General features: G+C 44.0%; 1 protein-coding gene across 1 annotated transcript in view; it reads left to right on the forward strand.

Annotated features, from left to right (window-relative positions):
- Positions 1-2,538: 2,538 nt before the first annotated feature.
- Positions 2,539-16,088, forward strand: part of MARCH10 (membrane-associated ring finger (C3HC4) 10, E3 ubiquitin protein ligase) — a 103,034-nt gene continuing 89,484 nt past the window's right edge. Inside the window, exons 1-2 of the mRNA XM_012659629.1 lie at positions 2,539-2,628; positions 11,703-11,822. Of these exons, the coding sequence (XP_012515083.1) occupies positions 2,539-2,628; positions 11,703-11,822 (210 nt within the window). The remainder of the gene's footprint in view (positions 2,629-11,702; positions 11,823-16,088) is intronic.

Consider the following 16,088-nt stretch of genomic DNA (forward strand, 5'->3'; position numbering starts at 1 on the left):
GTTTTCTGAAAAGGGGGGAATGTAACTTTATTCTAGGCAGGTACAAATTCATAAGAGAAGCTAAAAATGATCCTTTAAAATATAGTCCCATAAATGACTATTAATATGCTCAGAGACAAAATTTAGGGCTTACGTGTAGACTGTGGAACTACATATTGGCTTGTAGTTTCAGCTTCCTACTCTCAAAGACCAACTTTCTGTACTTGAGAGAAAATAACTCCCAAGAGACTAGCACAAGTTTTCCCAATGCTCAGGGCTACACGATAAACCTGTGAGATTGCATAACTACCAGACCAGACACTAGGTCACCATGAGTCAGGGACACCCTGACTCTGCCAATATCTACACAACTGAATAAACTGGAGGAGGGAGGGAAAGCCACAGAATGTATACACCTGAGGATAGGGACATCACCTGTCCTAACCTGTTTCCCCAGAGCCTAGAGCTTTGTCACACAGTAGTTATCTAAATATATGTGCAGAAGTAAATGAAAGAGCTTCACTAGGCAATAAGCAGGAATCGTGTGGGGACTCTGATGGCCCTGCAGATGAGGCCTAGTAGTCAGTCTCATTATTAACAGTGCCATTTTGTAACTTTGTGAGCTTAAATATTTTGGTCATAAATTTAGGCCACGGCAGTTAGAGCCAAACTTCTTGAAAGTGTCGCCTCTAGTCCTTTGCCTCCCATTTATGCAACCTACTGCCATCCGTCTTCAGCCCTGTCACCCTCCTGAATGCTCTCACCACGGTAATTAATAACCTCCTTCTTGAAACCCTCTCTTCTCGGCATCTCTGAAATGGCGCCCACCTGGCTTTCCTCCTGCCTCTCTGGCTTCGTTGCAGGGTTTCTCTTCGGTTACCTGTTCCTTAAGTTTTAGTGTTCCTCACGGTTTTGCCCCATGTCCTCTTTCTCTTTTCAATTCTCATTCTTCCTTCAACTTCGGTTGTCCCCAGAATCCCACCAATGCTCAAATTGCTGCCTCTCTAATCAGCTCCAGAGCCCTGCGTCTGACTGCTTCCTTGCCGTCTCCATTTGCTATGCTCCAGGCACTTCAAACTCCATGTTCTTTCTTCAAACCTGCTCTTCCTCCTGTGTCTTCTGAGGGGAATGTTGGCACCAACCAGCTAGTCATTCAAGCCAGAAACCTGGGCAGCTTCCTCCAGACTTCCTCTCTCGCCCCATCCGTGTGATCACCATGTCCTGATGGTTTTCTCCCTCAAATCCATCATGGTTTTGGGTTGTGGGCACCAGCGTGAGACCCTCTGGGTTCAAATCTCAACTCTTCCACTCACTTGCTCTGTAACTTCAGGCAAGCTACTTAATACCTTTGTGCCTCAGTTTCCTCACCTGCAAAATAGAGATCTAGTGCCTGCCTCATAGCATTGTTGTGAAGATTGAGTGAGTTAAGATGTGTAAATGCTTAGAACAATGTCTAGCACTTCCAGAGGCTCAGTGAATAGTAGCTATGATCCCCTCTCCCTCCCCGTTCCCCTCCTCCCCCTTCCCCGCCTCCTTCTCTTTCCCTCCACTGTTGCTACCCAAGTCTGGTCACCATCTCATCGCGTCTGGATGACTATAATATATTCCCAATGGTCTTCCCACTTCCATTTTTTACTCCACCCCCACCATCCATTCTCCATCCTACAACTGGAAGGGCTTTTTAAAAACACAAATCTAATCATTTACTCCCCAGATTGGAAGCTTTCAGTGACTCTTGGGATCTTGACCTTCAAGACAACTGCAGGAGCTGGCCTCCCTTCCAACCCTTCCGGTGCTGTTCCCTTCTCATCTCTGCTCCAGCTGCACTTCTCCCCACCCCCCTCATCTGCACCTGCCCCCTCATGCCCTGACGCTGTCCTCTCTGCCTAGCTCACTCCTTTTCAAACCTAGTATCATTTGCTAAGGAAAACCTCATCGGGCCCCTCCAGACTGGGTTTTACCCTCCCCTAATAACTCTCAAAGAGTCCGACACTTCTGCTCCATAGCACCTGTTATGATTAGGGTTCCCCTGTTCCGTGCCAATCTTCCACTCTAGACTATAGAAACACGAGAGCAGGAGCCTTGTCTGCCTTGCTGGTTGCTCTAATATATCCCAGCACCTAGGGGTGCCCGGGTTGGAATAAGGGTGCAGTCATTGTTGCATAAATGAATTTAAGCAACCGGGGGCTTATGACTTTGGTCATTGCTAATTTAGCTAGATTCTCAGCTTTTCTTTGTTGTCATGTTATGGAACTGCTTCTGAATCAGGTGTCTGTCAATCTTACTCCCTGTGAATAGCCAGAACGGTATCACTGGAGCCCCAGTGAAGGTGGCTGCATTATTTATGCCTGGAACAGGAGGACTATAAGGATATCAACACCAACACAAGAAGTCCCTGCCATCTGAAAGGCGCATCTGTGCCTTTCAGACAATGGAGATTAGATTAATAAGAGAATAAAAGCAATTATATTAAAATAAATCCAAATATGGCAGCCCAACAAAGGAGTCTATCACAGCACATTTATTTATCTTTTATATACAGGTCGGGGATTAAGAATCATGTTGCATGAAGCAAGGGACAGGCAGAAGTTCGTCAGTGATGTTCAATACCTGCGAGACATGCAGCATAAGGTGGACTCTGAATATCAGGTAACTGCAGAAAGCAAGAATAATCTTCCACCTTCTCTTACAGTATTTAGAAAGAATTCAAAATGCATTGTCAGTAGATGATAAGCATAATAGTTTTCTAAGATCTCAAACTGACCACTTAGTGGCTGTGGGACTATCAAAAGCCACTTCACCTCTCTGAGTCTCAGTTTTCTTATCTGTAAAATGGGTATAATAACAGTACACACTTCATAATATTGTCACGAAAATGAAATGAGAGAAACATTTTTAATGTATTTAGCACAGTGTTTGGCACATAGCACTTGTCAACAGATGGCATTAGGGCTTACATTTGACAAACTCACTGAGAAGAAAAAAGTCATTAAGGAGTTAACTGCATCGCCCTACCATTTATAAAATAACATGCCCTTCCTGTTGTCATTCCCACCAGAAGAAAGGTGGTTAGCACATTCTACAGTAGGCTAACTATCCGTCATCCTAGTTACAGAGTTTACAGGCACCAACAAAACAGACAGGAGCCTGAGGAGTCGTGATGCAATCACTGGGCGCTGGCATAGGACGAAGAACTTGTCAGACTGGGTTGTGGGACTCTGGGAGCAGTTAGAGAGTGTCACTCATCCCACCAGCTAAAGCTCAGCCTCGCCAGTCTAGGAAGCATGTTCTCAGCCTCGGTTGAGAATTGAAAAGCGCTCCTTCCCCAAGGAAAACACAGAACTGCTGTTATCAGGTTTTTCTCCTTCTTAGCAATTTCAAATATAACCAAACCTCCCGGGTCACCAAGGAAACCAGGCCTATCTCAGTAACCTGATTTCACCTGCATAATACAGCTTAGCTTTGGGACTAGAAATGGCGTCAGCAATTTCCTCCCACAATTTGCCAAGCCACATATAAGAAGACTATAAAATCGAGGAAATTTCTGTAAAATAAATAAGAACTTAAACATCCGAACTGGTCACCCTGGGAGTCTATGTACTTGTCACAAAGATGCTTCTGCCACCTGGCTCACACTTGGAAATACTCATTTGAAATCGTCTCCAGAACAGACACATAGGAAAAATCAATCTTATTATTTTATGGTCCTCAGTGGAGAAAATCACACAACTATGTGGCTTTGAGCCATCGCAGTTTTATTTTCTAATCTCAACTGGGCTTTCGACACTGCCTTTTCATTCATTCATTCAACATCTATTAAGAACCTACTATGTGCTGAATAAGGTCCTTACTCTCCAGGAGTTGTTCTTCTAGGATTGAGAAAAAGCAACACACACAAGTAAATAAATGTGTAAAATAGTTCCAGTTACGGATAAATAGACTAGGGAGAATCAAACAGGTAATGGGGTGGAGGTGATGCTCCTTTAGACAAGCAGGAAAGGCCTCTTTGAGGAAGTGACATTTAGCTGTGGAGGTGAATCTCGGGAAAGAGCCCACCAGAGCATCACAAGCAGAAGGAAAGCGAGTGCAAAGGCCCTGAGGCAGGAGCTAGCCTGGAGCACTGGAGGAAACAAAGGGCAGCCAGAGTGGCTGAAACGCATTAACCCAGGGGACGCATGGAACACCACAAGGCGGAAGAAGTTGATAGGGCCTGGCTGGGGCCAGATCATGTTGGGCCTCACAGGACAAAACTTGTCATTTAGATTTTATTCTCATCACAATGAGAATTACTGGATGATTTAAGCTGGGGAGTAGTATGATCTGATTTATATTTTATGAAGGATCACTCTCTGGCTGCGGTCTGGAGAAAGGACTGCAAGGGACAAGAGAAAAAGCAGGAAAACTCGTTCAGAAGCTACGATACAATTTTAGGGGAGAGATGCTCGTGCCTTGGACCAGGGTGTTAGGAATAGAGGTGGCAAGAAGCAGCCGGGCCCAGGAAATAGCAGCAGAACAGACCCCTTGCTGATGGATGGCGAGGTGGAGGGTGGGAAAGGAAAGAATGAAGGATGACTCACGTCTACACACTTACTTGTCCATCGGCTCCCTCTCTTATCGGCACTATTTTAAGCCTTTCCACTCTCTTCAAACCTCCAACCGCCACGCTTTCAACAAAGAACTCCCCTCCCTGTTTCACACACATACATGCATGTACACACACACACACAAAACAAAATGAAGAACCCAAGGCCAGCGGGTGGGAACCCACTTGGTCTCCTCCCATTCATTCCAGGCTACACACCACCTACCCCCAAGCCTCAGAGAGTGGAGTGACCCTCTTCCTGCGGGCGCCCAGCTTGAGGTCTTGGCCCCTCTGGCCTCCTGCCCCTACCATCCACGGACTTCTCATCTGTAGCTTTGACCTTTCCCTTCTTATTAGCTCTGTCTACAAACACACTTAAGTCTCCCAGGCCGCGGTCACCTCTCCTTCCCTCCCTTGAGATGTTCTCGCTAAGGTCAGTAGCCACATTCGATGGGCACCTCTTCCGGTCTTGTTTTCTGAAGCTTCATCTACCTTTGACATTATTGTTCCTTTCTTCTTGAAACGTTACTCCTTTGGCTGTCTGACATCACACTCTCCTTATTTTCCTCCTGTTTCTCTCACAGTCTTCTCCATTTTTTTTCCCATGTCCTCTTCTCCCTGCCCCTCAAATGTTAATTTCCCCAGGGTTCCATCCTTGGCACAATTTTCTTCTAATTTACAAGGTTGCTGTGACTCAGCTCATCCCCTGCCATGGTTTTAACCACCCCTCTATGCTAATGATCTTTGGTCTCCACAGAGTGTCAGAATCACGTGTGCACCCGCAGGTGGGATATTTCCACCTGGATGTCGTCGTACAGACATCTCAAGTCCAACACTCCACATGTCCACCCCCCTGCCACCACTTGGATGATCTAAGCCTCCCTGTCCCCTTCTTCTTCCTCCTCATCCGCATCCCACCAGTTCCCAAGTCCTGCCAAGTTTACCTAAGAGCTCAGGAACTTGTGCCTTCCTTTTTATCCTATTGTCACCACCTCCCTAATTGCTTTCCAAGACTCTTACAACATCCTTACAGCTGGTCTCCGTGCCTCTAGTCATCTTTCAGATTATTTTCTTGAAATCTATCTGAAATGTAAATTGGACAATGCCATTGGAATACATGACACCCTGCAGTTATTTCTCCTCATTTAAAGACAGACCCAAGATCTGGAACCTCAGCAAGACTAACCTATACCTTCACCCCTTCTCTAACTTCTTTTCCCTTCTTTAACTTCCTCTCTTGACAAAGATGGTGAGGATCATAGTTTTAATTTAGAACTGAAGGGAATTTCTGTACTCACATAGTAGTACACATAGTGGTCTTTTTAAAAAACTCGTTTACTGAGTCATAATTTACATACCATAAAATTCGACCTGTACAATTTAGTGACTTTCGGTAAACTCACCATGTTCACAGCCATAACCGTTACCCAGTTTTAGAACATTTCCATCACCCCAATACCATAGCACGCTTTTTATGCCTCTTGTGCAGAGCTGATGACACTGCATTGCAATTGTCTTTTGTGTGACTTCCTCTCAAACTGGATCACAGCTTCTTAAGGGCAGGGGCTGAGTCTCACTCTTCTGTGTTGAACTAAATGTCTTGTCATTCATGAAAGCGGGTGTTACCTAACATGACCACCAACTCTGTCAAGACTTAGATCCAGCTGACTTGTGACTATTCCTAAAAGTCAAATCCACCCTCATTGAGCATTTTCAAAACCATTCACCACAAGGTCTGCAAAAATTAAATATGGTTGTCTTTAAGATGTTCTAAGTATTGTTGAAATAAGTATATAGCAACCCACAATAACTACTTTAAAGAGAACGGCAAAGAATTTTAGTTATATTATTTAACCTATTGCTTACCTTGTTCCAGAAAGGATTTAAAGTAATGGCTTAAGAATCAATGGTGTGACTTTTGTGACCCCTCAATAAAGTCCAAATATGGTATTTGGTCCCAATATGGCCCATGTACATTTAGATAATTTACTAAGGTCGGCTTTGTGCTGGGTGGATATTGGTACCCTGGATCATTGATGAGCTTAGCCAGTTACTTCTTGTGGAAATCCCGGCTTTCATTCAAGGTACAATGACCCACTTTGCACACCAGGGTTCTCTATTTCAGGGTGTATAAATAGTGTAAGACCTAATAACTAGATATGACTGCCAAATCGTATACGTTTGCCACGTATTCCTTCCTGTGCTTGACTCACCTTTAATGAACTGGCTCAAATTGAAGCCCTTAGAAACCTCCTGTGTAAACCATTGCTGCTACATCCTAAAATATGCCAAGGGTTGGTATGCACCAAATTAGCAGTGCCTTTGCAGGTCTGTGTGCCAGCAGCAAGCAAGGAGGGATAAACCCACCCTGAGTTATTTTGATACTACTCCTTTCAGTGGTTGGGTGGGACCCTTTTGAGAAAACAAGAGGAAGTAAACATCTATTTGGCATATTACATGCTATTTCAGAATCTGGTAACTAGTATATAATTATATGCCGTCTCAGAATTTGGCTCTATTTCTTCAACAGTGTTCATGCTGCATAGCTTTTTTTGGGGGGGTGGGGAGGGTCAAATGTGTTTATGTAACTGGAGGCAGAATTTAGCCATTAAATTTCCACTAGAAAGCTGGAGGGGAAGATTACAGTTGGCATTTCAGAATGATTTTCTGTAATCTATTAAATGTGTTCAAATTGGTTTCATTTCATGTCACTTACTCATCTTGATTCTTTCAAGTGCAGATCAAACAACTAAACATGATATAATTTGCTCAAGGACATGGTAGGTGACTTTATGCCAAGTGGAAAGGGTCTGGGGCTCACGCAGGAAGGTGGAATGGAGATAATAATAATTCAACCCCCCTTCCCATAGGAATCTGGGAGAGGATTCTCTTCCTGGCCCACCTTTGAGGTGTGTGTTGCTCTACTCTTCACAGCCAAAACGGAAAAATAAACTAGCTTGAGGGAAATATAATATCACGTCAAACTGTTTTTACACTTTTGATTTCTTAACCTCTTAATATTAATGAACTTTAATAATGTCACTAATGACAATTAAAACCCCAAACTCTGGCCGGGCACAGTGGCTCACGCCTATAATCCTAGCTCTCTGGGAGGCCGAGGCGGGCAGACTGTTTGAGCTCAGGAGTTCGAGACCAGCCTGAGCAAGAGCGAGACCCCGTCTCTACTAAAATTAGAAAAGAAATTAATTGGACAACTAAAAATATATAGAAAAAATTAGCTGGGCATGGTGGCGCATGCCTGTAGTCCCAGCTACTTGGGAGGCTGAGGCAGGAGGATTGCTTGAGCCCAGGAGTTTGAGGTTGCTGTGAGCTAGGCTGACGCCACGGCACTCTAGCCCGGGCAGCACAGTGAGACTCAAAAAAAAAACAAACCCCAAACTCTGGGTAATGCATATTAGATCATAAAAAAAAAAGAAAAAAAAGAGCCAACTGAAGGCAGTGGCAACTCTCACTTCTCAGAATGCTCCCAGATTTAGAGGAACAGATCCATTATGGATCGAGACATAAAGTTGGATCATAGTTATGATGGTTTTTACACCAGAGCTATAAGGCTGGGAAGTGCTCCTGTGACAATGGCTTCTGAAGTCACATAATGACTAGAGGGATCAGACAAAAGGGCCGGGTGCGGTGGCTCACACTGTAATCCAGCACTTTGGTTGGCCGAGGTAGGAGGATCGCTTGAGGCCAGGAGCTTGAGACCAGGTTGGGCAATATAGCGAGACCCCATCTCTACAAAAATAAAAATTAAAACAATTAGCTAGGTGTGGTGGAGTGCCTGTAGTCCTTGCTACTCGGGAGGCTGAGGTGGAAGGATCGATTAAGCCCAGGAGTTCGAGGCTGGAGTGAGCTATGATCATGCCATCATACTTCAGCCTGGGAGACAGACTGTCTCTAAAAAAAAAAAGAAAGAAAGAAAGAAAGAAAGAAACTTTGAACACAACTGGGGATTCAGAAAGCTGTAGTACCGAAGAAAAATGGCTTACAGTGTGACCCTGAATGACCAAGAACGGGAGCTCCTCTGTTGGCTGGCTGGGGAGCTGACCTGCTTGGGAAACAGCTCTACTCACAGGGCAGAAAAACAGGGGTGAACCTCAGGACTAAACAGAAAGATTCTCTCTTCTTCTGCGACCAAGATCAGAGTCATATGCTTTGGCAAAGGCTGACTTTAGAAATAGAAGTAAACCAGAAAATGGGATTGAAAACAGCAATTAAAAGGCTACCACTGGTGCTGTGGTGGCGATGGGTACCTTTTATTGAACACTTGCCATGGGCCATTCACTCTGTTGACATATCACCAACAGTGCCTTGTGCCCTGCAGGTCGGGAACATCTCACTCTTAAAGACAAGGAAAGTGAGAATCAATGGAGTTAGTCAGCTTGCCCAAGGTCACGATGCTAGAAAGTGGCAGAGCTGGGGTTTGTCGTGTTTACCAGGATTGAGTTACAGTGACTCACAAAACCCACATCATCCCCCACAGGCATTTGTGCACATTCTGCGTTTTGCCCCCACAGGGGTGGCTTCTGCACAGAAGGCAGCCTGACTGTGTGTGCTGTAGTCAGAGGGACACGCCGGTGGGGGCAGGGGCAATGCCAAAGGGGCAGGGAAGTAGAAACCCTGATTCTCCAGGAAGGAAGAAACGAGAAAAGTTACCTGAAGCCTTCAATTTCAAGACTGCCCTCAGCCAGTTTGGCCACGTGATCAGAAACTTATTTATAGCCTTCTAAATCCTGACACTTGCAATTGGAAGGGGAATGTTTTTAAAGTCCAGGGGAAGGGTGGCCACTGTGGTTATGAATTAAAAATCCGTTCCTCCTCCCAGACCCACGGATTTCACCCTGCCCTGCCCGGTCTCACCTCAGGACCCCCAGTGTAGAAACAGCATCATGAACAAAGACAAAAATCATTCAAATTTACAAATACAAAGAAAACTAGCCCCTGGGGGCAGCATGGCTAGGTTTTTGCTGTTTCTAGGACTGGAAGTCTGGATTTGGCTCTGTTCCTGTGCTCCTTCTCAGCGAAGCTATAACTGAGAGGATTAATGTTTGATTCACGCAGAAAGATCGCTCAGCTGTATCAAAATAAAAATTAGGCGGTACCTACCTTGCCACTGGTTTGTTCTGCTCCTCTGTGAGAGGAGGACCAAGGAACTAGAGGGGGAAAAATTTCTTTTTTCAACGTTGCAAACCAATCTATTCCTCCTCCCCTTCGGTAAAGAAATATTTAAGTCGTATGCATTCTTGGAGAGAATTTTCAAGAAACACTCAGCCCACAAGAATTCTGTTCATCCCACAAAATCTGCCTTGGTCCTGCATGCATTTGCTAACACTGCCTCCTCCACTTTCAGCCCGTGGGCATGTTCCTTCGCCTTTAATACCAGTCGGTTAGGACGACACAGACATCTGCCCCTTTCGGAAACAACACTCCAGCCAGGGCTCCTCCCAGACAGAAGCTCCAATTTGAAGTCATCATAAAAGGAACAGAAAAAGAAAGGCACATGCTTAGTTGAACTTCATTAAGTTCTCCAGCTGACTCCCTTTGGGCTACCTTGGTTTATTTATTATTTGGTGTGTGTTTGTTTAACTTATTTATTATAGTTACTGTCTAGTATTCTTTTGGTTTTCTTATTTAAATTATTAAGACAAACACTGCCCAGTATCTATTACAATGATTTATATCTACGTGGCATTGTTTTTGAAAGTGAGATGAACTATGGGAGAGGAAAAAAAAATCATCCTGGAATATTCTCCCTTCCCAAGCAAGGCGGAGTGAAACTGCATCTTTCTCCTGGATCCGGGATTCCACTTGCTGCAGGTGACCATCTGGCTGCCGGGAGGAGCCTGGAGGCTGCACAGTGTGAAGCACAGTGTGACTAACTGTTCCAATTCCAAGTAGTAAACGTTTTGTTGGTATCAGGTCATTTCTATTCTTAACCTTGCAGCATAATGTTAGGCTTGCCCCATGGCCTGAAATTCTGGTAAGTCCTACCACATCTCGGAAGGAGATGCTTTTCTAACGGGAGGGGAAGAATGCCAAAGGAATCTAAGGGACAGATGTCAGGCCTAGTTTAGAAACAATGCTGTTGGTCTTTACACTGGATTCCTTTTCTGTGACGGTGGATAATTTGGCCCTGGCAGGGCAAAGGTGAACTGGGTTACTGGATCTGCGAGCATAAAGACGCTCCTAGAAATTTTACTGCTTTGAGGTGTTTAAAATATCAGTTGAAATCCCCATAGTACATGATATCCTTGGGTTTGTTCAGTCTTAGTACTGGAGGAGAAATATTTTGGTACCAGATTTTAATTTTGTTCAGAAAAATAGGAAAGTTGTTTTTGTCAGTTATTTTATTTTTATTATTTTGCATTTAGGGATTGATATCTTCCTCCAAAGCAAAAATGCAATTCAACTAAAATTAAATGCTACATGCTAGGAGATTCAAAAGATAAGAGGAAGTCACTGTCAGAGTTCTCACTGACTGGCAGGAGAAACAGGCTCAGAAACAAACAGCTAACTATAACAGGAAAAAATATGTACAATTCAAGCTTTGCATTAATATGTTAGCTTGAATTGATATGCATTGCATCTCCAGCAATTAATTCAGCCTGGAGAAGAGTAGTAAGTCAGGAAAAATGAAGGAGAAGAAGGCCACGTGAGCTGGTTCTTAGATTGGCAGGATTTGCCAAGAGATCATCTAACAGCGGGGCTTCCGGGTGGAGGCTGCGGCATGTGCTGAAGCTCTGGCGTGTGAGCGTGTTTATCCCGCCACTCAGGCCTGGGAAAAGGGAGGAGCTAGGAAGAGAATGAGACCAGAAAGAGAGTTAACAAGGTGTAGTAGGGATGACTGTCCTTGAGAAGGTAACTGTTGGATAAATTCTTGACAAAATGCCTCTTGGTATGTTTATTGCTTGAATTGGTTAAAGCAACGACTAATATTTCTGACCTGGCATTTTGGGCAAAGGGAAGAGAGAGTGATACGCGGTCTTTGTACTTGGTAAGAGGTATTTGATGAATACTTGGCGATGTATATTATTTATTTCACACTCCTCACAATGGGAATTAAGCACAAAGTTCCCAAAGCTAGTCATAGACGTAAGACAAACACTTTTTTGTTGCTGTTCTCCAGGCTTGTTTGAGACGACAGGAAAGCAGAAAAGACCCAAATGAGAAGAAACGAGATCAGTTTTGGGGGCCAGAGACAAGTTTTGAGAGAACCCGGTTTTCAAGTGGGTCATCTTCCAAACAGGTAAGGAGAATTCTGGGAGACATTCTCCTGCTGCAGTGTGTGTGTGTGTATGTGTGTGTGTGTGTAAGTGTGTTACTTAGGAAAAAGCCGACTCAAAAAGGAGTTGTTGCAGAATCCTAAAGGCCAGAGCAGGAAGAGGCTGGCCGGGGAGCTCTCATCCTGGACACCACTCTTGCTGCTCCCTGCTGGGTGCTCTTCCCACTTGACCCTGGTGAAGCCTCACTCTTTCCTGTAGATGAAGGGCCTGATATGGATGTCCTGTAGAGACACCATCCAGATCAGAAATGCCATAACTCTTTAAAAGTTGGAGACGCTGAGCCTTCTCAAGCACAGCATCATATTTGTGGCTTGTGGTCTAACCTGTTGCATTGGTGGGTCTAATTTTCATTTGAAATGAAGGAAGAGAGTAAAATGCAGTAATAACTGTATCATATAATAACTGGCAATTGTTTTTAAGTGTTTTTGTCTAGAATGATAACAAATAATAAGAGAAATATAATATTACAGCAATATGATAATAATAATGATAGCTGTAGTCGTGGTCACCGTTGTTTGAGTGCTTACAACATTCCAGGCACCATGCTAAGCATGTAATACATTTTAGCTTATTTAATTCTTGTAAATGTATATATCTATCTATTGTTTCTCTATCTCTTTGCCTCATTTTACAGATGAGAAAACTGGGCCTTATAGAAGTTAAGAAACTTTACCTAAGATCTCATAGCCAATATGTGGTAGGGTAGAGATTCCATTCCACCAGTCTGACCCCAGAGAAGGTACTCTGAACTGCTGAGCTACATGATCATATTTCATGTTTAAGATCTTATCTAAGAATTTTACTTATCCTATGTAAGAGCTAAATACCACAAGCTATATTCGATACTGGTTGTTAGCATGGTGAATTGATTTAAGATGAGTAATATGCCTTTTATGAATTCTTATTTAATATTTTATGCCCGAAATATACTAGAAGAGGGGACTCTCTCTTTCCTATCAGTGGTGTGGATCCCTAAGATAGATCCTGGATACCTGACATCAATCAAATTGTTCAGATTTCTTTTTTAATCTAGGCTGTTCATACTGCAGTTATTTAATGTTCAAAGGACACCTTAAAAACATCAGTGATTGATGTTTATAGATGTAGATGTATCCCTGGGAGAGAGATATACTCCCTATTAAGGAATGTAAAATCACATGATAAAATATTTCACCTAGAGCCTGAAAGTGAAAGAGACTATCTCACAATAGTGGCAGGACTAAGAACACGTTGCCTGGATCTCTTCCTGTTAGTCAAGGACTAAATATAATGCCTGCTACTGATTAAACTTAGAGAGTGAGATTAATCCAAAAATTAAATCTAGTTTGGCTAGAACAACACATTTTTAGCATTAAGATAAATTCTCACATTTTTACACTTAAAAACAAAATCAAGGACAGATTAAAAAATGTAATTTAAGTCAAACAGTAGCGTGTAGCAATCTTCCGAGATTGGAATTACTAAGCAAACGGGCAGCCGGGTTCTTCTGTTTCCATGCAGAGACTCACGTGCATAGTCACGTCCATTTGGTGTGGCAATACTCACACATTTGGTGTATTCAGGACTTGAAGTTTTATGATCCTCTTCGCAGCTTTGGAGGACAGGCTGGTGTCTGATTCCTATGGTTTTATTCTTCCTCCTATAAAAATTATGCATTCTTGAAATCGTCTTTGCAAAACAGACCTCTTCCAAAAAAGGCCATAGTTGTACATATAAATGTGATTATGTGAAATCGCCTCCATAATCACAGATGACATGGATCTCATTTTCCAACTCTTAATTTTATTATTCACTTATATGCAACACAAAAAAGATAAAAAATGTGGTAAAATGCATAAAACTGGCAATTTCTCTTCTAAAGTAAAGGACAGAATTTTTCATGTTTGCACTATGTCACTGTACCTCTGTGTGTCAGAGGACACGAAACGTTGCTGTTATATAAAGTCGATTTTTTCCAGATAATGATATCCCAAGGGTTTGGGCCTTGATTGTACAAGTGCCTTTAAGGCCCTGTCTTCTCTATCAGGAAGAGTGGCAGAATCTGACTTTTTCACAGTGAAATTCACCTCTGCTTTGCTGTCTGCATTACAGGTGTTCTTTGGGGGACACTGGAGGATTTGCCTCTGGACACAAAAGCAGAGGAGGGCAGGGCGAGAGGAAATGTCACTGAACGCTTCATTCCCAGCAGCCATCCACTGTGTGTGCATAATGCCATCCCTCCCGGCTCACGGCTTCGACTTCTGCTTGGTACAAATGAAGCCAGAGGTCCCTTATTAGACTCAAACCAGATCCAGGAAATCTTCAACTCCAGGATCATGGGCTTGATTGGAGATTCCCCTCCCACATTTGGACCTCTACCTCAATTTTTATCCAAATCCGGTTGTTCTTGAACCTTCAGAGTCTGGGCCTGCCCTGCTTTCTCTTAAATCCTGAGGGAATGCAGAACTTATTCAACCTCTTTCCACGGGGTCCACAATGCCAGGGAGGTCCTGGAGCTCATCTCCCAGGGGAGGCTGTGCACGAGAAAGCGGGTACCTCCCCAGGAGAGCCCAGGCCAGCAGATCTGATGTCCAGAGTCCAGTGTATTGAATGTCACATCAGGCACCAGAGTTGCAAAAGGTCCTCAGTCACTAAGAAAGGGGCAAGAGGGCGATAGAGCTCAGTGAGACAGTGTAAACCCAACCAAAGCCCTCCTCCCTACGTGGAAATTCCCCAAGTTGTTTCCTTCTAGAGATTGCGGTGGCTGAAAACTCTAAGTAACGCTTCACCTCGGATTTGTGAGGGCAGGTTCATGCTCTGATGGAGTGGCTAGCATGAAAGCGAAGTGCTTAATCCGTGGAAATTGTTCCACTGTTCAGTCACTGTGTAAAGCATGCCACTACCAAACTTTGGCACCTGTATCGCAGCTTTCATCACTTGTTCATTCCTTAACCTGGACTCAAATTGTCACAATTCTGATGAGCCCGAAACAGACAAGGCAGTTGCCATCAAGTAATAGCTCCAGCGTCAAACTATCATTTCCACACACCTGCCTAGAGGTGGGCAGATCCCCAAACACACGGTTAATCTGGTGGCTGCTCCATCATGGCACAACCTCCTTGCTACAACCAGTGGCTGAGGTTGTATTTAATCTCAGTCCAAGATAAAGCAGCACCTGTCAAGCCTGTGCTAAGATGTTCTTTAAAGTGGTGCTGCCCAAATACATTTAATTTAGTGGCTTGGCCTAGGAGAAAGCATTTATCCAGGCCCTGCTCTGCCCTTCATTTCAGTGTGAATTCAGGCAACCCACTTTACTCTAAGCCCTTCAGTTTCCCATCAAGGAGATACTTATTAGTATGCATCGTGAGAATGAAGGAGACTCTTAAGTGGCATACTAACGTTAGATTACATCGCAAACTGCCTCGGTGTCCAGCTGTACTTGCAAATGATGCTCCAGCGGGTATCAGTGGAGGCGCAGGTTCTGAGGCTTCTAGAATACCTCAGCACAGTCCCAGACTACGTTTCTAAAAACCAGCCTAATGTAGCAATGAAACTTTAGGCCCTTTTCAGAGTTACATACAACCCTATGAACTGTTTCATCAGATTAGAATTTAACAGGGAAATAAACAGTTGCTCCACATAACCAACTAGAAAGTGAATAGTTAAGTAGACTAAAAAGCAAAACAGTCTCTGGACGTAGGGGGAAAGCAGTTCCCTTCCTCCCCAGGTACCTGCGGGACAGCTGCTGGCCCAGAGGAGACTGCCGTGATTGACAGGGGCACAGGGAGTATTTTGAGCTCTCAGTCCTTCTCAGAGAAGGGACAGAAGCCCTGGATTCCCAATAAAAGATGACGAAAACGATTAATCAGCCCAGCAGGTGGTGGGGCCTGTGAAGATCATGGGCCCTTCTCATCTGTCCAAGGTCCTTATCTTTGCTGCAAGGGACACTGTTCCAGATGCACAAACCTCAAGGACTGAGGACACGTTGTCACTGCATTTACTTCACTGGGAAGGAAGGTGGGGACCCGCCCTCCGTTTTTCAAGAGCACCATTTACTCTGCTAACAGGAATAGGATTATTGTCCTTTCACTGCCAGCAACCAAGCAACTAAATATTTAGATTCCAGGGCCCAGGGCCCCATTGTTACATCGGAAGGAGGTGTAGGCAGTTCGCCTGATACCAAGAAGCAGCTGGCAGTTGCCCCAGGCCTGGCTCAGTGTCATGTTTACATCAGTGAAGTCACCTGAATC

The sequence above is a fragment of the Propithecus coquereli genome, unplaced genomic scaffold (assembly GCF_000956105.1).
Source record: "Propithecus coquereli isolate 6110/MARCELLA unplaced genomic scaffold, Pcoq_1.0 Scaffold119, whole genome shotgun sequence".
NCBI classification, from domain to species: domain Eukaryota; kingdom Metazoa; phylum Chordata; class Mammalia; order Primates; family Indriidae; genus Propithecus; species Propithecus coquereli.